Source organism: Aphidius gifuensis, linkage group LG1 (genome assembly GCF_014905175.1).
Source record: "Aphidius gifuensis isolate YNYX2018 linkage group LG1, ASM1490517v1, whole genome shotgun sequence".
Taxonomy (NCBI): domain Eukaryota; kingdom Metazoa; phylum Arthropoda; class Insecta; order Hymenoptera; family Braconidae; genus Aphidius; species Aphidius gifuensis.
The window spans coordinates 17,145,019-17,167,777 of NC_057788.1; the positions used below are offsets into that span (position 1 = coordinate 17,145,019).

Here is a 22,759-nt window from a genome sequence, read left to right on the forward strand (position 1 = left end):
TGCTTTCATTGATTCAAATAAGCTCATGACTTTTTTTTCGAGAATAAAGAAAAAAATTATCTATCATTATTTATTATCCGAGGTGCCATGCAATTGTTAATAATCAATTTTCGGCAAACAATTTTTTTCTATTATTTTCCATTGAAGGACAAATTCTGTTATTATCAATATAAATTAACCTATAACTTTTCCTTCGAGGATAAAAACAAATCATTCAATAACATTTATTTTTTAAGACACCATGGAATTGTTAATAAACAATTACATGACACGCTCGAAATAATAGAATAATCCTTTTAAATAATTCTTTTTTTATCTTTGAAGAGAAAAACGTTGGCTGATAATAGCAGAATTCGGACTTCAGTGGAAAATAATATGAAAAATTTTTAATTAACGATTACATGTCACCTCGAACAATTGTTAACATTTATTTATAAATATTGTTGAATTAATTTTTTTTTTTCTTGAAGAGAATGTCGTGAGTTTATTTAAACCAATGAATGCAGGTTACGTACTTCAATAATGATTAGATAAAAAAATCTGTTTACTCCAAAATTTTAATTAACAATAACCAAGTATGTACAAATCTTGATTTCATTCTTACAGGTCCGCGTGCCCTATTTAAAAATGAATCTATCTTTTTTTTTTTTGTGTTTGAATGTAGTTCTTTTTTTTTTCAATTTTTCGTTATTTATTTATTTATAACACATTAACTATTCTTTTATTTATAACAATTCAATTAAATATTGGTAAATCGTTTGAAGGTTATGGGCATTAATATTTTTTGACAGATATAAAATGTTGTTATAATCACAAATGTCAACACACACATACATATGTATATGCAATAAGCGCCACCTATATCAATTTATACGACATGCACGTGACCTTCTAATACCCCAATCAGATTCCAGTAAATTCAAAAATGAGGCGCTAAGTTTGAAAAATGAAGCGCCAAGTTCAAATTTGGATGCGCACGCAAAATGCGATGCCATGACACCAATGCTTTTTTTATTTAAGGATTTGCTTGATTAGTTGTATTAATGCATGACAGTTTATTACCAAGACCAGTAGAAAAAGTTTTCATGGGTGGCCACGAAGATTTTCTTTGATATTGTAGTGGTACTGGCATCCCCCAATCACTGTCATTTTCAACAGCATAATTTTTGCATTGATTTTTGAATACATCCTGAAGTTCTTCACCAGTAAATGTGTGATTACCTCCAAATTAAAAAAATAAAATTATCATCATATCAAAACATAGTTAAGTCATTATAGTCATGTCCTTGACAATCAATTTTCTTTCTATTTTTTTTTTTTTTCAAGTTACACAAAAACAAAAACAAAGTTAATTGTACTTACCACATGTATCAGTTGAATTAATTTTTGACATTCCATTACAACATTTTTTGTCATTTTCAAATGATTGGCAACACAATTTTATTTCTTCTGTTTCACAATTTAATAAATTTTTTTTTTCTATTGTTTCATTGTTATTTTTTAATTCATTGCTAACCTCTAATTCAGTGCTTACTTCTGTGAATGTTTTTTGTGCTTGTAATAATGATTCAAAACAATAATTAATAGGTCGACACTTCCTGTGGTAAAACACGTGGTATTTTCCGACATAGTAACTTAATTGTTTTCTTTATTTTGGCTCTTTTTCATACCTACGTAAAGAAAAATAAAGTTCGACACATGGGTATTGGAGATTATTGCAACTCAGACGATGTTGTTAACACACACCTCCAGCTCTACCCCTCCTTTTCTGCCTCACTTACGGTTCGTGTTGAAAACATCGTTTTCGTCACAATAAAACCTCCAAAACGCCCTAGTATCGAAATGTACTATTGGAGAATTAAAAAAACACATACACTTAAGTCCGGCGCAGCCGAACACGGCTGACTAGTATGAAATAAAATAATTTTCAAAGCAAAAATTTGATAATGACAGCTGACAAAAAATATAAATACAACAACTGATATTCTAAAATTTTGACAATGATAATGCTATGGTGCCGGCTATGACACCAATACTATAAAGCGATATATTTTTTTTTTTAGTTATGCGCATGCCGATTTCTTTTTCCTAACTCTCCAACTATACTATACTAGGTGCTTTCTTTTGTGTATTCATTTTTTTTCCTGTTTATTTTTGCACATGCGCAATGAAATGCGCAGTCAGCAAAAAGTCAGTTTCCAACAGCGTAGGACATGAGGGATTTTTTTTAGTTGATTCGATATTTGTTCATCACATAACCTTTCTTTTTAAGCGTCAATTCAATTTTTTTATCTATCAACTATAACTTCTTGTTTTTTTACTTAGTTTTTTTTTTTTTTACTCTTTTAGTTTTGTCAATTATATGTTTAGAGTGCATAGATTTATAACATAATGCAAAACTGGTGGTAAAACGTAATTAGAATATAAGTATGTATGTTGAAATAAAAATAACAACAAATGTATTATGCTAAATAAACTATTAAAAATGTAAAACTACATTTATTAAAATAATGAAAAAAAAAGATTTGCCACATAAATAATTGTATTAATTATTAATTGATTATGAATTATTATTATTATTATTATTATTTTTTAATAAAAGAGTTCATTAATTTTTATTTAGGTAGAAAACAAATTTCGTTTATTCCGTAAGAATTTTCATTGAAAGTTGAATAAATTTAATTGTTACTGTACAATAAATTTTATTAAAAAATCAAGAAATTATGTTTAATTCACAAGAATTTTTATTTGAAATTAAATGAATTTTATTGGTACTGGTAACAATTTTTATTTGCAGAAGAACAAATTTTGTTTGTTTTACCAGAATTTTTATTAGAAGTTATATAGATTTTAATACGTGCCCAATAGGTTTTGTTGTAGAAAACCGTAATTTTTGTGCCCCCGGAATCACAAAAATTGTGGGTCGGTAAAACAAATTTTGATAATGACCACATCATATTTTATTGGACTTACATCTTGGTACTTTTTTGTGGTTCTGTTCAACAATTTTTAAGTATTTTTTTAACAATTTTTGTTGGATATTTCTCTCCGTGAAGTTTCACTTCAAAAAATATTCAAAGTTTTCAATCCTTTCTTGAATTTTATTGATCAAGTATAAACTTCATTGTATTTATATTTATCATGTGATAAATAATCTGTCAAAAACACACAGCCATATATAAATTGCATACTTATTAGGTCGGCCCTTAAAAAGGTCAATGATGAATTTTTATGAGTGCACTAGAATAGATGATTCAAATGAATCAAAAAAAATCTTTTAAAAATTTCAGAGCCGTATGTCAATATTAACTCGTGTCTCAAATCGCTTACTTTTTCCCATTGAATTAACATGTCGATTTTTTTATATTTTAGTAATAATACTGTACAGTCGTCTATGCCATCTATTTGATATTTTTATGTAGAATTAAACTGCATTAACCATTTGTTGAAATTTTCAATTTGGGACCTACTATATGAGTTAAGACAACCTAAAATTCCCTAAATTACTTCAAAAAGGAACTCAAACTGGCAAGATTACAATATCCGTGGCGACAAAAATTTTATGACTGATATTAGATTGTCATAACGAGCAACAAAATTTCGATATCTTGAATACTTTTCGAGAAATCGAAGAAAGAAGTTATGGAATTTTTTTTTACAAACAAATGGATTGAAAAAAATTAATTCTAGAATCGCTGCTAATAGTGTTTTTCACTAGGAATATTATGAATTAAACAGCAATACCATATCTGCGATAGCTTCCGAGATATCGAGCTTTGAAGGTCAAATAAATCGAAAATTTTTGCTAATTTTAGAGATTTTTTCGATAATTTAGAGACTACTATGTCAGAACTGCCATTTTTATGGACCGAAATTGATGCGGATCGTGGGTATTATTCTTAATAGCGTAACGAAAATATTAGTTCGGTGATGGGACTTGGAATCAATCCTAAAAAATCATGAGTCAAAATTTTTTGAAGAAAAAAAAAAGTAGTTTCAATGTTTTTTTTTATATAATAATTACACGGGAAAAAAATTGTTCGAAAAAATATCACGATAAGACGAACGATTCTCAACATTATAGGCGCATAAAAAATCTGAAGAGAAATATTTTTTTATGATGATAATAATTTTGTAAATTCTTTGGTAAGAATCTAAACATCTTATGAAACCATCAGTTAGCATGATGAAGTGTGATTCTCAAAACATTTTGTATCTCCCAGTCAACAACAAGTAAATTACTGGTAACATATCTTACTGACAGTTACTCTTCAAAACAGCCACATCGATAAATAATGCGTTATATATTGTATCACGTACATAGGAGTCAGTTTCAACATTTAAAGCGCAAGCGCGAAAATACCAAGGGGTTGGAATGGCATCGTCAGTCGTTGCTTGCTTGAGCTTTAGAAAATATCAAAATACTGCTGATAACAAAATTACTAAAAGTGTCCATATTCTTAGAAGAACCGTTTACTTTTTTGTTAATAACAAAAATGGAAAGTTTGTTGACCACCAGTTAGTTTACAAGTTGAATATTAATTATATTTTTTTCATACAAGAGTTCAATTACACTATATATTTATCAAGTCATAGATTCAGAAAAAAAGTATAATACATGTGATATTTCTGTTTGTGTGTGTATATATGTGTGTATATGTAATGCCTCATTATTCACTGTTGATGTTTTTGACTTTTTTGACAAAGTAGTTTCAAGTATGGTATTTAATAATGAAAAAACAAAAATTCTAATTTCTCTATAGCTTTTTATTTTAAAAGATATAGTAAAGTTTTGTTGTCATGAATAAAATTTCGAGTTTCTATAAAGTAAATAACGTTCTCACCTACCTCTAAAGATACCTGGTTGAATCGATTATCTTTTCTCTTTTGCTTGACTGTATGATAATATAGCATCGCAAACAACATCCATGAACTTTCCAAATAACTGGCAAGATTTTAATGGACCAGTAAAGGATTAAATGTATGAAAAACAACTTTAGTTTTTCTTATCTATATGCTTGTAATATCGGTAAGATAAAAAGATTAATAAATTATTTTGTCAACATAAATGTTAAATGTCAACGATGACAATACCGACAACTGCCGTAAATATACAGTAGTATTTACCGTTTTTTTTGTGTCTGATACATAAGAAGAGAAATAAAAAATTTTCTATTTTATATATGTTGAAGTTATAGGTTCTATACTCATGAAATTTAGTAACATATATATATAGATCTGACTCGAAAAAATAGTCTCCTGTATATTTTTTTACGATTTCGGAAAATTTAATAGCTGTTTCAATTTCTTGCACATCAGTTACGATTGGTTTCCGAGAAATGCATCTGTCTATATAGGGATAAAAGTTTTCAGTCATTTTCGGTATTGAAAAAAAATGCTTTATGAGCACTGCAGTAATGTGAAATAGTTTCTCCGATACTTCACCAATTTTATCGGATAGTCTTTCGCTTTTCTTTGATTTTCTCCGTATTATACTTCAATAATTTCTTAGGTTTCTCCACATTATTCCATATTCCTCCGATTTACTCCACTGTCTCCGATTTTTTCCACACATTGTTGAAGTAGAATTTTGACGAAAAATCGTAGTAGAGCGAAAAAATATTTCTTCTGATTATCTCTGACTTTTTCCTATTTCCGTCTGCATTATCTTCATCTTTCTCTGATTTTTTTCGAACTTTTCTGATTTTGTAAAATTGGAGGAAATCGCAGAAAATGGTAGACATCGTTTTCGCTAGTGGTATTAACACGACATAAGTGGAAATCCAAATCAAGTTTCAATCGAAACTTCATCAGGCAACATAGATTTCAAATGCGTTCTTGATCGAGATGCTTGATAAAAATTTAATTGTGATACATTATCGAAACGTCGTCAAGAAATTTGAAATAAAAGTATTTTCTAATTTCTATTTTTTTTTATGTACAGTTTTTTCTGTTGCCAGAAAAAAAAGAGAAATTTCGTAAAAATCAGTAATTTTTTATTCTCTAAAATGCGCGCCTAACGTGATTTAAACCAGCGAAGTACAGATTGTATATATAGTGCAGGGAACACTCGAGATCACTCAGCCGCGGAAAGAAAAGATGCAGACTGTAATTTTCTGAAGTTGTTATATTTGGCCCAGCCTTGAGACATGAGAAAGCTATGTTTGGCATCGTTTTCATCAATGTTTAGAAGGAAAATAACAATAATAACATTCAAAACAGAAATATAATTTTTGTAGAAAACAAACTCGTTAAAGTTGTTTTTTATGTTAGCTTATTAGTTCTGAATACTAAATTTCTATTCAACAAATAAAAATAAAAAATTAAACAAAAGATAGTAAATAACTTAAGGGCATCAAAGCTGCTTGTGTCTGGCAATCAAAATCGAAAAAAAACTGATCACGTTTCATCCTGATTACACAAACGAACTTTAACGCCGTTGTTTTCTTCACAATTCCAAGATCAGGTTGACAGACAGCTAAGACTCAATATAATTCGATAAGTCCATCAAAAATATCCAACAATACTTCAATTTAAGACTGGTTATTGTATGAATAATTTTTTTAGTGGGAGCGTCTTATTATCAGGAAACAGACTTTGCAAGCACGTATTACACGAAAATACCTTCCTATAAATTTTTCCGACTATTAGTTGAAGGTGTGTCTTTGTGTACAGCTGACAAATTTTTTTCTTGAGAAGACTCCAAACCACGACAGAACTTCAAAATAGACTATTTCAGATAGAAAATTAGGGAAATTAGAATCATTGTTTATCAAATTGCATTTTTGATTAAAATTTATTGTCTGAAAAACCTAAACTTGGAATTGTGAAGAAAACTGCTTAACTGCGGCGTTAAAGTTTGTTTGTGTAATAAGGATGAAACGTGATCATTTTTTATTTTGATTTTTATTTCCAGACACAGGCAGCTTTGATGCCCTTAAGTTATTTACTATAGTAAGATATATCTTTTGTTAAACTTCTTATTTTTATTTTTAAATAAAAATTTAGTATACAGAACATTTTTCCGCCATTTCAACTTCCTTCCACCAGTCTCGGAAAATGACTTATATGAAGAAATGGTGGAAATATATCTCTACCCTTTTTCCAACCTCTTTCCACCTCTTTCCACCTCAATTTTATTCCGACTTTTTTCTGCCAGTTTTCGGACTTTTCGTCACGAGTTCCCTAACCTATTCCAATCTTTCTTCATTCTTTTTCTACCTGAAATTTATTTTAACTTTTTTCCACCATTTCTTTAACCTTTCTCAATTGGAAAAATTGGATAAGTTGAAAAAAAGCCGGACAAATGGTGGAGAAAAGTTAGAGTAATTACTCTACCGTTTTCCCGAACCCATGGCATTTCCGAAAAAAAACTGGATAAATAGCTAAGAAAGGCAGAAAAATATTTTCTTCAGGGTACTGCTGGGATGTATCCGTTTTCAATTTTTTTTCGTTCATCAACAACATTGTCATGTAATATCAATCGTATAATTAAACTATTATTGATTGTTAATTAAAACGCAAGGCCCTGAAAATCATCAGGAATAATAAAAAAATAACGTATGGCCCAAGCACTCTCGCTACGCCATCTTCAAACTTTCGCTGCCATACGACAAACTGCTAGGCAGTCTTATTAGAATCGCGTTAATGAGACTGCAGGCTTTTTTAGACCATCAAACAATAACCTTGCTGACGAATGACATACTGCTGGGATGTATCTATTTTTGATTTTTTTTTTAATTAGTGAACATCAATACCGTTATATAACACGAGTCGTTCCATACAACTATTACACTGAGAAAAAAAAACCACAAAAATTGTTGTGAGAGCACAACAAACTAGAGGCGAAATCCTATCCTGTCGCTTTTTGTTGTGCTGCAACAAAAATTGTTCTATCGTTAAACAAAATTTGTTGTGCTACAACAAATTTTATTGTATCGTTGAACAAATTTTATTTAGCTGCACAACAATTTTTACCATCCAATAATATTTGTTGTGTTGCTTAATAATATTTGTTCGGCTGCTCAATAAATATTGTCCAGTTTCAGGGCAAATATTACAGTGCTGCACAACAATTTGATTTTCGGGTGTTATCGGTAAGACTCGGTCTTGTTCGTGTGCCTCGGTATATCTACATGGCATTGTGTGGAATTTTCTAAGTCAGTCTAAGTTGAGATCAGCTTTGGTGTGACTGACGTTTTGAAAATAAATTAATTAATCCCAAGATGTCAAGTTTTAATAACATTTTAATCGTTGAATTATAAACTAAAATATTTGTGAGCAACTAGATAAATAACCAAACTTGATATTCAACAAATCACATCAACAATAAAGTATGAAATTATATGAAAATGACGAACATAACCTGCATCTGTCATTTTAATGCAAAGATTTTTTATTTTAATCTTTAATAATTATAAATATGAAAAATAAATCAAAGCATTAATTTGAATTAATCTGTTCCTTAATTGTTTTCCTTCTTCTTTTTAATTATCATAATGAAAATTTATTTCGTAATTTTGAAAAAAAAAAAATTTAATATGGTTTTAGAATTTTTGTTATGTGGAATAATAAAAATTATTAAACTAAATACAAAAATTGTTGTATGTTCAACAGTTTTTGTTTGGAGCATAACAAATTTTGTTGTATGTCTATTAATTTTTGTTTGGAGCATGACAAATTTTGTTAAACAGCACTGTAATTATTACTCTGCCAGATGAACAAAAACTGTACTACCGGCAGAACTAATATTATAGAGTTTCAACTTCGCCTCTACTTTGTTGTGCGGCACGACAATTTTTGTCCTGTTTTCTCAACAATATTTGTCGTTTTTTTTTCTCCGTGTATCAATGATTACGAATGATAATGAAAAGCCCTACAAATCATAGGAAATAATCGAAAAACAACCTATCGCTCGTGCAGCACCACTACGCCATTTTTAGATTTTCGCTACCATATGACATGCTGCTAAGCAGTGTTTTGAAATCGCGTTGATCTATAAACATAAAGGTTTCATCACACCATCAACCAATAATTTTGCTGACATATGACATACTCTGGGATCTGTTTTTGATTTTTTTTTTTTTCGTTGTTGTACATCACCGTTATGTAACATCTATCGTATTATTTAACTATCATTGATTGTTAGTTCCAATTACGGGCCCTAAAAATCATCGGGAATAATTATCAAAAAACAGCATCGCTATGCCACCTTTAAACTTTCGCTGCCATATGACATAATGCTAGTAGATAGAGCAGAATAACCAACCAATATTCTCGGGTGAATTCATCAGATACGGGACGCCAACTAGATAAATTAAAAATCTGGACAAAATCGACAGAAATTTATTTTTTACAAAAAAACGGCGGGCCGATTTATCATATATTTATATCTTTAAAAATAATGCACCAAAATGTCCGAAAATGGGCTCATTTGAAAGAGGAGCCTCGATTTACATAGTCAAACTGTTGTTATTTTTTTTTTTCGATTGCTCAATTCAAAAAAAATTTTTTAAAATATGTCAATTTTGGTGCAACGCAACTAAAACAGTTTTTTTTGCGAAAAACTGGATTTGAAAAGTGTTATAAATTTCAAAAAAAAAAAAGTAATATTTTTCTTTGAAAAGCTGCGAAAATTTTACATAAAAGATGGTTTTTCTTTATATTTTCATTTGCCAACAAAATACTAAAAAAAAAACCAAAAAAAAAACCAGTTTTGATAAAATGCCCCATACAAGAACTGCCAAAATAATAGATAAAAAAATACAAAAAAAATTACCAAGGTGTATTTTATTGAGGACTATAATCTGTAGGAATTTTGAAAAGTTCTGAGTATGGGTCATCCAAATCGACGTCTCGGTTTGGCATTCCGCTCATATATTATAATTTAAAAGACAATTATATGGTTATTTGCTAACATATTTTTTTAAAAAATTTATATCCTAATCAAGATTAAACCTACGATTTCCCAATTTTTGAACCTATGCCTTAACGAGCAAGACCAATTTTACAAGCTACAAATTAACAAAATTCTGTTTCCATAAGTTACGAGGCGATCCATACTAATAAAACTGATATGAAAAATAAAAAAAAACAATTGTAATTCGGGAAAAAATTATGAGGAAAAAAAAATTTATTATAATTATTAGTATTAATAATGGAAATAACAATAATACAATCAACCTTATATTATTAATATTAATTGAATATTTTTTTTTTTTTTTATATTTTTAATAGTTTATTTTTATTAATCAATAACGCAGATTTTCTTATTTAGTATTATTTCATTATTATATCCAAATTTAAAATAATGAAATTGAAAAAAGTAGATAAAAAAATATTTATTAATACTTGTATCAACACTCATCGAAACAGCTTGATAATTTTATTATTTGTTTTGTCGATCATTTATTGTTATTCAATTCATGAGTTTAATTTAGAAATAAAGATTTTGAAGAAATAAATAAACTTGCGATAGGACCGGTTTTGTAATCCATACTTAAGTTAACATTGTATAGTATAGTATAGGGAAGAGAAATGTTAGACTATACCAAAAAACTGTAACTATGGATTACAAAACCGGCCCAATATTATTAATCTAATAATATTGATGATATATTTATTTATTATATTTTATTATTAGTAGTTCCAACATAAATAATTCAAATAGTTTAAATAATAATACAATCATAATAATTTGATGATTTGATAATTAAAATAATTTAAATAGTTATATATAATTTTGGTTATAAAAAAGTCGGTATTAAACATTTGTTTAATAGTATATTTCGTTACAAGTGCCCAGTGCTCTCTGATTGGGCAAATGTAACGAACTATATAATTTTTTGACACTCTGTTTGTAAAAGACGAAATTACGCACTAATTATAGTGAGTAAAGAAATACTTTTACGCACTATATTGGCGCAAAATGGCGTTTATATTACGAACCTCGTGTCAAAATAGTATATTTCGTTACAAGTGCCCACTCAGAGAGTGTGCTCTCAACGAATTTGGAGGGGCACGCACGAGCCTTGGCGAGTGTTTCCCCTCCAAATGAGTTGTGAGCGGGCTCTCTGATTGGGCACATGTAACGAACTATATTTTATGTTACTAGGGACAGTGGTAATAATGTGTGAATTTCTAAGAAGCGCACTACCCCTCTTACGCTTTGGAAATTCACACATTATTCCCACTGCCCTTGTAACATAAAATACTGAGCACACTCTCTGAGTGGGCACTTGTAACGAAATATACTAGTATATAACTCGAACGTGAAGGAGGTGATCCTCCACGACTTTGAAAGTGTCATACTCGTCACCAGGTCATTTTCGACTAGCCTTCGGCTCGTTCTCAACTCCTGGTGACTCGTATTGACACCTTCAAAATGGTGCAAGAATCACCTACTTCACGTACTAGTTATATAATATACTATTTTGTTACTAGGGACAGTGGTAATGTGTGAATTTCCAAAGTGTCGGAGGGGTAGTGCGTTTTTTGCCCTTGTGACATAGAAATAATTTCAACGTTTTAAAAGTTAGATAATAATAACTAAAGCCTTGCTAAAGTACAGAAATTAACGGTTTAACCATAGAAAATAACGTCTCGTGCAATGCTTCTTTTTTGACTGAGAATTCGTGGACGTCTTGAGTATAAAAATTAACGGGTGTATATCGTTTTAAAAAACGTCTCAAATGGGTATTCTATAAGAAAAAATAGGTATTCTCCGGGAAAAAATGGATACCGGTATTATTGGCGTTTCTATATACTCATTTCTATGGTTGCTTTTTTCCCCTGGGTAAAAACTCTTATTTAGATTATCCGACAAATGAAACTAAAGACTAACATTTTATGCAGTTACGTTTCAAATATCAGACTCTTTGTATTGAAAATATAAAATTACTGGCTGCGTTAAAAATAACATACCCATTGAAGAGATTTATTTCAATGAAAACATTCCGAGTAATAATTTGCTCAAGCGTGCCAGATTTGACTTCCAATCCTAATTCAAAATCGACAAGTTACGTTATTTCAAGAAGCCTGATTAATTTGTAACTTTATTAATACTTTATTCAAACTTTAATAAATAATTACTAATTATATTCCAAATCATAAAGATAAAAAATTATTGAAACAAATCATGAAGTGGGTTGTCTTTAATTTAATTTTTTTTTCCTTTTAATTATGATTATTGATCTTATTTTTTCCAATTTTTTTTATTACGGTAAAAAAGTCAATCAGTTGGGACGTTCTTTTTTTTTTTTACAAACTCTGTGGTTGTGGTAGTACACGGAAAGAAAAAAATAAGAAAAATTGAACATACAACAATTATTAGATTTATTTTAATAATTTTTATTATTTCACATAACAAAAATTCTAAAACCATATTAAAATTAATTTTTCAAAATTACAGAATAAATTTTTATTATGATAATCAAAAATAAGAAGGAAAATACTTGAGGAACAAATTAATTCAAATGACGATGCTTTGATTTTTTTTTTTTATATTTATTGGAAATTACCGAAGATCAAAATAAAAAATCTCTGCATTAAAATGACAGATGCAGGTTATGTTTGTCATTTTCATGAATCATTTGTTATTGTTGATGTAATTTGTTGAATATCAAGTTTTGTTATTTATCTAGTTGCTCACAAATATTTTATAGTCTATAATCCAATTATTGAAATGTAATTAAAACCTGGCATTAATTAATTTATTTTTAAAATGTCAATCACACAAAAGCTGATCTCAACTTAGACAATGCCACACAATGCCATGTTGTACCGGTAGATATACCGAGGCACCCGACCAAGACCGAGTCTTACCGAGAACACTCGAAAAGTCCTACATTGTTTTGCAGAACGTTAAAATTTTTTTTAAAACTAGACAATATTTATCGAGCAGCTAAATAAATATTAATGAGCAGTACAACAAATATTATTGAATGGTGAAAATTGTTGTGCAGCGGAATAAAATTTGTTCAACGATACAATAAAATTTGTTGCAGCACAACAATATTTGTTAAACGATACAATAATTTTTGTTGCAGCACAACAAAAAGTGACAGGATAGAATTTCGCCTTAGATTTGTAGTGCTGTCACAACAATTTTTATTATTTTTTTGGACGTAGGTAAATTCAGATTGAACCTCCTGGGGACCCCCCCCCCCCCCGTGGCAAGGGTCACGGTTTATGCCATTCTACGGCTCTTCGGTAGATTCAGTTTTAGCTCTCTCGTTTTGGCTAGTTTCGCCGAGTCAAATAAAAGTAAAATAAGGGACTTAGAATTTTTTTAAAATTTTTTTTCTAATTTTTCTTTAAGTTTGATTCTTATATTTTCTTATAATTAATTTTAGATATTTTTCTTATTCACAATTTACCCAAGAATTTGGATAGTAAAATGAGCTAGAAATTGATCGTTTGGCTACAATTACAGCTATAAGTAAAAAATCTAGCTAAGTAGAAAATTAAGCTGGTAAAATTATGTAGATATTGTGGGTTTGGCTCTAATAAAAGCTAAGTAAAAGATGTAGCTAAGTAAAAAATCTAGTTAAGAAAAAGATGTGGCTAAAGAAAAAATTAAGCTGGTAAAATTATGTAGATATTGTGTGTTTGGCTATAATTAAAGCTAAGTAAAAGATGTAGCTAAGTAAAAAATCTAGCTAAGTAAAAAATCTAGCTAAGAAAAAGATGTAGCTAAAGAAAAAATTAAGCTGGTAAAATTATGTAGATATTGTGTGTTTGGCTATAATTGAAGCTAAGTAAAAAATCTAGCTAAGGAAAAAATCTAGCTTATTATTAATTAAAAAGTAAAAATTATTCTAAGTCCCTTAATTTACTTTTATTTGACTTGGCAAAACTAGCCGAAACGAGAGAGCTAAAACTGAATCTACCGAAGAGCAGTAGAATGGCATAATCCAAGATAGGGCATGACCCTCACCGCTGGGTACCAAGAATCTGAATTTACCGATTCCTGATCGATTCTCGATTTACCGATTTTTTCTCTCCGTGTATATAGTAGCCAGCATCACCGAAGCGCTGTTCGTCGCCTATAATGAGTAACATGCAATAATTTATAGTAATTGGTAACTCAGTGTCCATTCAGGAAAATATTATGTCACCAGAGCCTTCTCAATGATATACTTTTTTATTTAAAAAAAAAATCAAAATAATCGGTTGAGTAGTTGTCGAGAATATTTATGACAAAGGTTTCGATTTTTAATTTTATATGTATCTAGAAATCGCATCAAAAAAAAAAAACAAGGTTTTTTTTTACAAAATAGAGCCAAGTATTCGAAAATGTCACTATAATTGTAAGGACATTAATTGAAATATGACACTAAAAATTCAAGAAGGAAATATATATTTTTGACGCATGTAATCAAGTCTGAAGTATTGAAAAAACAATTTTAAACTTGACCCCACCTGATGTAAAATATGTCTTGAATACTGAAATTTTATTTGAGAAAAACCAGGTGGGGTCAAGTTTAAAATTTTTTTTTTCAATAGTTCAGACTTAAGGTTGAATGTAAATAGAATTTCCCACTATACGATTTTTGATTTTTTGAGTTCATATTGAAGCCAGAATAATTATCTATCTTGTTGATTTTTTTCGGAATTTTCGTGTGTTGTTTTTTTTAGATAATTGATGTCAAAGTTGACAACTTTAACACGTAGGCATAGGGACTGAACACATATTTTCTCCTGTAGCTCAAAAACTTTCTATACGATTTTCCTTAATTTACGATCAGCTTATAGTTTATTATAATACGGATTCTTTAAGCCCTCAACGATCAATTTCGTCTGTTGATTTTAAAAGATATTACATTGTCAAAATCAAAATTTTCTATCATTAGCGGTCATTCTCTCTCTTTTATTCGTCGTGCTGTCTCATGTTTCGTGGCTATGGTAGTATGTGTGTGTCTATCCAGATAGACTACATACACACATACTACCAAGAACCTGTCAGTATAGTGAATATATTTTGGACAGAGGGGCACTGAAAATATTTTTGATAACCGTGTGTAGATGCGCACCCTCTTGGGCCCAAACTTTGTTCACCGATGCGATTTACATTCAACCTTAATAACATGCGTCAAAAATATATTTCCTTCTTGTCTTTCTGGTATCACATCTTAATTGAGGGTCCGGATGCAATAACCGGCCGCACGCTCGAAGCCCAAGAAAACACGACGTTGCTCTGGGTAAAAAATCAAACATGAAATATTGAAAAAAAAAAAAATACCATCATTTGTAAAATTAAAAAATACATATTTTCCTTCAAATAAATTTTTTGTTATGATTATTAGTTAAGGGAGTTCAAACGAAAAAAGTACAAACAAGAAATGTGACCTAGTGGGCCCCTCAATGCTATGGTAAAAATTTATAAAATTTTATGCGGCACCCTTCACTTTTTTCTGCGTAGACGGTCCTGTTTTCCACCAATACATGTGCGGTTGTGTGTATCTATATGCATACAAACGTATTTTGTTACCTCCTCACTCTTTGACTTTTTTTTTTTTTTTAAACAATGATTGTTTAACTTTCTAGCAGACAACTTGAATTTTTTTTTTTTGTATAATTATTCTAAGATTTTAAAGTTTCATACAGATAGTTTTTTATTTAGGTGTGAATTTAAGAACACGGTAAAAATTTGATATATGTTGATAAACGTACACGTTAAAAGTTGTTGACTTTAAACATTAATAACTATTTTACTAGCAGGTATAGACTTCTGAAATTTTGGCATAAGATGGATAACTATTTTATAAACCTACTCTAAAAATTTAATAAAAAGTTAAATAGAATCGAGTGTTGTTCGAACTCCCTTAACGAGTTAAAAATTAAAAACAAAATTTTTTTTTTTGAAAAAAATACTTTTTTTTCAATATATAACTTGTGATAACTTTTAAAAAAATAAATAAATCAACTTGAAAATTTGACAGTAGCTTTATAATAATCTAGCGATGCCAACAGAATTATTAAAAAAATTATTTATTCATATTGTTTATTTTTTTTTATTTATTGATTCATGTCCACGGAAAAATTCAATTTGTCTAACTTCAACTGATAAAAGAGTCGAAGAAATTTTAAAATTGATTAACTTGTCAGCGACAATATTGTGTAGTAGTATATCAAGAAGTTTTATCCAAATTTTCAGGTATTTTTATTAATTATTTACTGAGTTATTAATATAACAACAAATTGTGCGTCTATCGTTTGTATTTTTATGAATATACAAACACGCGAGCATACACGTTTACGAGAGAGGGGGTAACGATCAAGCATATATAGAGCTTTAACGGCGGCTTGCAATTTGCTTGATTCTGATTGATGAACTTAAAACGTTAATAACTTACGCTTCCTCCTGTATATATATTTCTTTCTCATACTTGACTCGAGGCACTACCATACCGAGAAACGGTCTGCTAATCTGAATAAAATATTTCATTAATAACTGCAATTTTTTTTTCTCCTTATCATTTTGCTTTTGAACAGATTTTTTTATTCATTCATTCATTATATTGATTATCGTTAATCAATATATTTTCTGTTATTCAGGAGTAACAATTGTGTATCAAGAGGCACAGTAGTAAAAAAAAATACAAGGTAAGTGTGAGATAACTACCGAGCCTATAGACTTTTCACTCTTCAATTTTTACGTTTTAATTGAAATATAATCGACATGAGATGAAAAATTCCTGTTTTGCATTGATTCTATTAATCGTTATCAGGCTTTCTGATAAAATAAAAATCAATTTTTTTAGATGCATTTTTTCTTTGAAGCAATAAAATCAATATGATTGTTAAAATTTTTTCAAAAGTCAGATCACTTCTGCTAACATTATATCAATTGGTGAAATGAAGTCAAAGAAAAGTCTTCAAAGTAGAGATGCCGCGATAATCGATAATACCGCGACAAGACGATACGATAATGACGACAACGATACGATAATTCCATTTTTTATCGTATCGTCGTCACGACACGATACGATATTTGACTGACGATAACCGATAGAATTATCGCGTTATCGCGATAATATCGGAAAAAAAACATTTAAATTCAAGCTAAGATGTCTTAATTATAATAAGGAAAGAAAAATAAACCACACCATATCATAATTTAAAAAAAAAATAGACTATTGCAACATAAAAAAAAAAAAAACTGATATTTTTGGTTTTTTCGGTGCCGAACCACCAACTCCGCTGACCATCTATTCAGTAATTTGAAAATCGATGTTTTCGGTGTTGCATAATTAAATTTTGTATTACTTCAATATTATCAGATTAATATAATTAATATTATAAGTAATACTAATTTTAATCATAAAATAAGTAATAATATAGTTTTATATACAATAAAGTATATAAAACTTTGTTGCACCGAGTATATTTTTTTTAAAATTTGTTTTAAGAAAATTTGTCAAATTCATAAAAGCCGTGAACTTCTCATATTGACTATTTTTTATTTAATAAATTTTTTATGTAAAAATCATGATCAGAGCTGGGAAGTTCGTCTGTTATTTCAGCTTGCCGTAAATACCATGGCAACATGGTGAAATATAGTTTAAAAAAAAGACGATCTGAACCTCGTACATGGAAAAAATGGCCTCAAAAAATGACCTTATTTTTTTTGGCCTCTTAAAAATGGCCTCAAAAAACGGCCTTATTTTTTTTTTGGCTTCTTAAAAATGGCTTTAAAAAATGGCCTTATGTTTTTGGCTAGAGATGCCGCGATAATCGATAATATCGCGACAACACGATACGATAATGACGACAACGATACGATAATGCCATTTTTTATCGTATCGTCGTCACGACACGATACGATATTTAGCTGACGATAACCGATAAAATTATCGCGTTATCGCGATAATATCGGAAAAAATATATATTTTTATTCAAGCTAAATAATCTTATTTATAATAAGGAAAAAAAAATAAACACTCAAGTTCATAGACTTTAAATTTATTAAACTCCACAACATGTTATAATTTAAAAAAAAATAGATTATTGCAACATTTAATATTAATTATATTAATCTAATAACATTAAAGTAATATAATTTTTTAAGTATATATAAGTTTTATATAACTATATATAAAACTTTGTTGCACTGAGTATATTTTTTTTTTAAATTTGTTTTTTAAGTTTTTCTTTAATATCATTTGCCAATAAACTTTTAAACCATGAATTTAAACACAATAAATTTTCTATATTTCCATCACTCAAATTACTACGATGCTTTCTTAATAGTAATCCAGCACTTGAGAACAACCGTTCCACGGGTGTACTCGAAGCACATATTGCCAATACATTTTAGCCAATCGTGGAAAATTATTTTGGTTTACTTTCCACCATTCCAAAATATTGACATTCTGATCAGCTCGTGGCAAACGTAAGTAGTTGTCCAGCTCTGCCTCCCAGTCTTGATTTTTTTTTTTGCCTGTATTGTACAACTCATTCATACTCTTGGTGTACTCATCATCTGAGTCACTACCAGTTGTTTCTTTAACAATTTCTTCTTCTTGGTCAGCACTATCAACATAATTTGTTTTATATATTTTTTCAAACGTTTTGTAAGATTCATCTCTCAAATTTTTACCCCAAGATGTTCTATCAAAAGTTTCAAGTTTGTGTCGAGGGTCAAGTATCAAAACAGCACAATATATCCAATTACTCTTGTGGTAGTGCTTCAATATTTTATCTCGTCCAGCTTGAAAAGCCTGGATGAGAATTACATCACAATCGTTTCTGTCAGATTTTCCATCAAGCTCATGACATAATTTTTCAATGTTGTCGAGTAAAATATTAACACCAACAACAACTGAAGGCAGAGTAGCATAATTTTCTCCACTTAATTGTTTAGAGAGGTTATTAAATCCTTTTAAGAATTTTTGGATAGTCTTAAGTAAAAACCATTCTTCATCATTAATTTATAAATGTTGCAGTTTCAAGTCTTTATCTGTTGTTAGTGATGATAGAGATTTTCTAATTCTTAGTCCAGCTGTTATCAGGGCATAAGTACTGTTCCATCTTGTAGACACATCCAAGGGTAATGTAATTTTTTTTTCTTCATGGACACTACAATAATTTTCAAGTTTCTTATTCAACTGTTGAGATCTTTTTAATTTTTTACAAATATTACGAAGCTTTACGACCGGTGGTAGATGCATATCATTATCATTAATTATATTATCATCATCCATATCATCATCTGCAAGTTCTTCATCTTCTTCATATAAATTATAAAAATTTTCATTTGACTCTTGGTCTAGTTTTAAGCTCTTGATAACATCTTGAGCAGCTAAATTTAAAATATGTGGGAAGCAACGAAAATGTTGTGTTTCAGCATCAAAAGTAATTTTCTTTTCACGTAATTTAATTCCCACAATTTTTATAAATACATCATTTACTGAGGCATTATCTGCAGTAATACCTCCAATTTTATCTGTCAAATCTCTTTCTTCAAGACAAAGAACAAACATGTTAGCAATATCAATACCAGTATGAAGCCCTTGACATGGTATAAAGTCGATTGCAAGTAAATACATTTGCCAATCATCACCAACATAATGTGCAGTCACACCATAATATGATTTTGTTCTTATTGAGGTCCATCCATCAACAGTAAATGATATTTTTGATATATTTTCCTGTAACATGTTTGTAACAATAATTTTAGCTTTTTTGTAAGTCTCAGCAACTGCTGAGGTCATAGCAGTACGAGCTAGAGGCTTTAGATGAGGATTGATTCCATGAAATAGCTCTTGAGTCAACTGGTCATCAAAGAAATTCAATGGCAAATATTTAACTGCTACCCATTCCACTAATTTTAATACAAATTGTTCTTGATTCAAAGTCTGAAATAAAAATTTAAATAGAATTATTTAATAATGAATATTGAAAATAACTTTAACAATGTCAATAGTTAAAAAAAAAAAGGACTATCAAAATAATTTACCTGTTGTTTTTTACCACTATTAAAAGCATCTGATATCAATTGTTGTTTATTTTCTGAAACTTTGGTGCTTTGAAAATATTTAAGAAAAATTTCATTGTGTTGTAGCTTCAAATGGCTTCTTAATCCAGAAGTGTTGGAACCTGGCATAGGTATTTTTCTGTCAATTTTGTTTTCTGTAGGTAGACTTTCAAATGAGTTGGCATGACTAATTTGTTGGTCTTTATTGTTGTTTATTTTGTTTGGATTAGCTGTGTTTTTTGGAAATATAAATCCATCTGTATCCATTTTCTGGTTATCTTGATTAGTGTTTTTACGTCTAATGTAACCTGCTACATTTGGTGTTGGTAATATTTTGCTGGTAGATGGTTTATTGTTAATTAAATCATTATACATTTTATCTAAATTATTTGCTGTCAGCCTTGGTATATGTGTTTTATGATTTTTTGGGTTAGGTAAGCCCTTAAGTGGGCTGTCAATTGCTTTCCTTTTGTTGATATTGTTTGGTGCTTTGGGTGGCATCTTACTGGTTTTTTATAAACTATTATTTATTAATGTTTTTTTTTAATTTTATATAGAGATTTTGAGGTTAACTGTGGGGTGGGCTGACGCCCAACCCAATGTCACTGTTTTTAATCACCGATTAATTATTAATTGTTTTGTTTATACATTTAACAATAAAAATAATTGTGGTTTTTATTAATAAACCACTTTTGTTAATTATGTTGATTAATAATCACCATATATTACAACTTTATTCACTGATAAATTTTGACACGTCCAGTCTGATGCTCTACCGGCTGAGCTATCTGGCTACCTCGAAGCCAACGCGCGTGAACGTGAATGTTGGAAAATTATTGTCATTATTAAGAAATACCTTCAATGCATTTAAAAAAACGTTATTTTTATGAATAAATTAAATAAATATAAAAAATAAAAAAATAACTTATTTATTTTTATTTTTTTTTTTTTTTATAAAGTTAAAAATTTAAACCAAGAATAAATTAATAATATTTAAATTCTATTGTCGATGAAATACAGTCACGATTTTATTTTTCATTTAATACTTGGTTTAAAAAAAAAAAAAATTATTAATTAATTTTGTTTTTATTTTTTATCTAGATTTATATTTTGAGATTCATTTAACTTATTTATAAAAATATGTATTTTTTTAGATTTTTTTGGAAGGTCTTCATTAATAAATAAAAAAATTTTCTAACTTCCATGTTAAGTTGTACAAAAAAAAAAACCATCGAAAAAATTGAAAATTAAAAATTAAAAATCTTTCAAAAAATAAAAATAATAATAATTTTCTTTATTGTTAATTTAAAAATTTTATTGTTTTTATTTCGAAGCGTTTATTGTTTAATTATTTTTCGGCAACAAATCCTTTTTTCTAGTATACATTTTATAGCCTATCAATAGCTAGTTACAAGATTCAATATAACCGAACTATAGACGGAACTCTACCAATCTCGGATTTCTTTTAATGTCAGATGCTGTTCAATACGCAAAATATTTTTGCTTCTGTTCATATTATATGTTATTATAAAATTTGTATGAAAAAATTATGATTGATCTGATTTTGTTTTTATAAAAATTATATATTATAATTTGTAGGTAAAATAGATATTCACTGGCCAGTTATTATCCATCGAAACTGTATACATTTTTTGGCTAGTACAAATAGCTATAGTCGCGAGATTCAATCTCACGAAAATGGACAAAATTCTACCAGGGATATGTCATAATTAAAAAAAGAAAATTATCGTCGATAATGTCGATAATACACGATACGATACGACAACGCCTATGACGATACGATAATAAGACGACACGATAATTTGATTTTTTGTCGAATTTCTAGACGACACGATACGATAACGACAATCAACTTCTACGACACGATACGATAATCAGCTAATTATCGTATCGTATTGTATCGTGGCATCCCTAGTGGGCACTCAATGGGAAGTATTTTTTTTCAATTTTTGAAATTTTGATTTTTGAAAAAAAAATTTTTTTTTTTTAAAATTGTATTTTTTTTCAACAACTTTTTGGTTGATCCAGTCACAATTTTCACTGCTACTATATCCCTCCCACAATGTTCCCTCAAGAGGGAGGCATTCACGTCCCTAACTAGAACGCATGCCCTAGGCCTAGAAACCGTAATATCATAAAATAGTTGTCCCCTAGCTAAACCAAGTCCCCTGACACTACCCTTGTATGCCCAAGGTTCTTAAATCAGTACGACTTTGGTGTGCTTGGTAACTATCTTATGCTTAAGCAACGACGTAGCCAGTGAGCTACGGTGCAGGTTGATTTGAACAAAACGGATACTTACCACCATTAGGCTACCTTCTCCCCTTCTTTCGTCACCGTCTTGGCGCCCTCTCCGGTCTTTTTGCTCAGCACCATTAAAGATGCTCGGCCTAGCCCATAGAAAGGTTTCATGTTCAGCTTGTTCAGCTGTTCCACCTCAGCTTCCGGTATTCCGAGAACTAGTCGCCATCCTTTGGCCTCCTCCTTGTTCTCTGCATATTTCACCCATCCACTGGTATGTAACCCAGGATTTTGTCTGGCACTTCTCGTTAGTATGGTACCGACATCCTTGACCAGTTTATCCTGAATGTGCGCCATTACTCTGACCATCTTTAGGAGGTCTTTCTGAGCGATGACCAAAAAATTGCCCTCTCCCTTCTCTAGCTTTCCTACGATCAACCTGAGCTATTTTTCAGACTTGGTGTCCGCGCAAGCTACTCTAATCCCTCCCCGGTGGACCCGAGATGGAAAAGTTTTGTA

The 22,759-nt window shown here is 29.6% G+C and overlaps 2 protein-coding genes across 11 annotated transcripts in view; one reads left to right on the forward strand and one right to left on the reverse strand.

The window, feature by feature from the left end:
- Window positions 1–1,015: 1,015 nt before the first annotated feature.
- LOC122859328 lies at window positions 1,016–20,528 on the reverse strand. Its single transcript, XM_044162846.1, has 4 exons — window positions 19,961–20,528; window positions 19,155–19,859; window positions 18,443–18,722; window positions 1,016–1,221 (listed from the first exon to the last, which is right to left on the reverse strand). Exons 1-4 carry the CDS (start codon window positions 20,477–20,479, stop codon window positions 1,016–1,018), a joined length of 1,710 nt encoding a protein of 569 aa, XP_044018781.1. The 5' UTR covers window positions 20,480–20,528.
- LOC122849864 (neuroglobin-like) overlaps window positions 4,351–22,759 on the forward strand; it is a 79,367-nt gene continuing 60,958 nt past the window's right edge. For 5 of the 10 annotated variants that reach the window (XM_044148739.1, XM_044148758.1, XM_044148722.1 and 2 more), the window contains exons 1-2: window positions 4,376–5,029; window positions 16,558–16,605. The gene's annotated coding sequence lies outside the window, so the exon portion shown is untranslated. Of the gene's footprint in view, window positions 5,030–16,557; window positions 16,606–22,759 lie in introns of all 10 variants that reach the window. The other 5 variants (XM_044148780.1, XM_044148748.1, XM_044148715.1 and 2 more) reach the window with 3 other exon arrangements.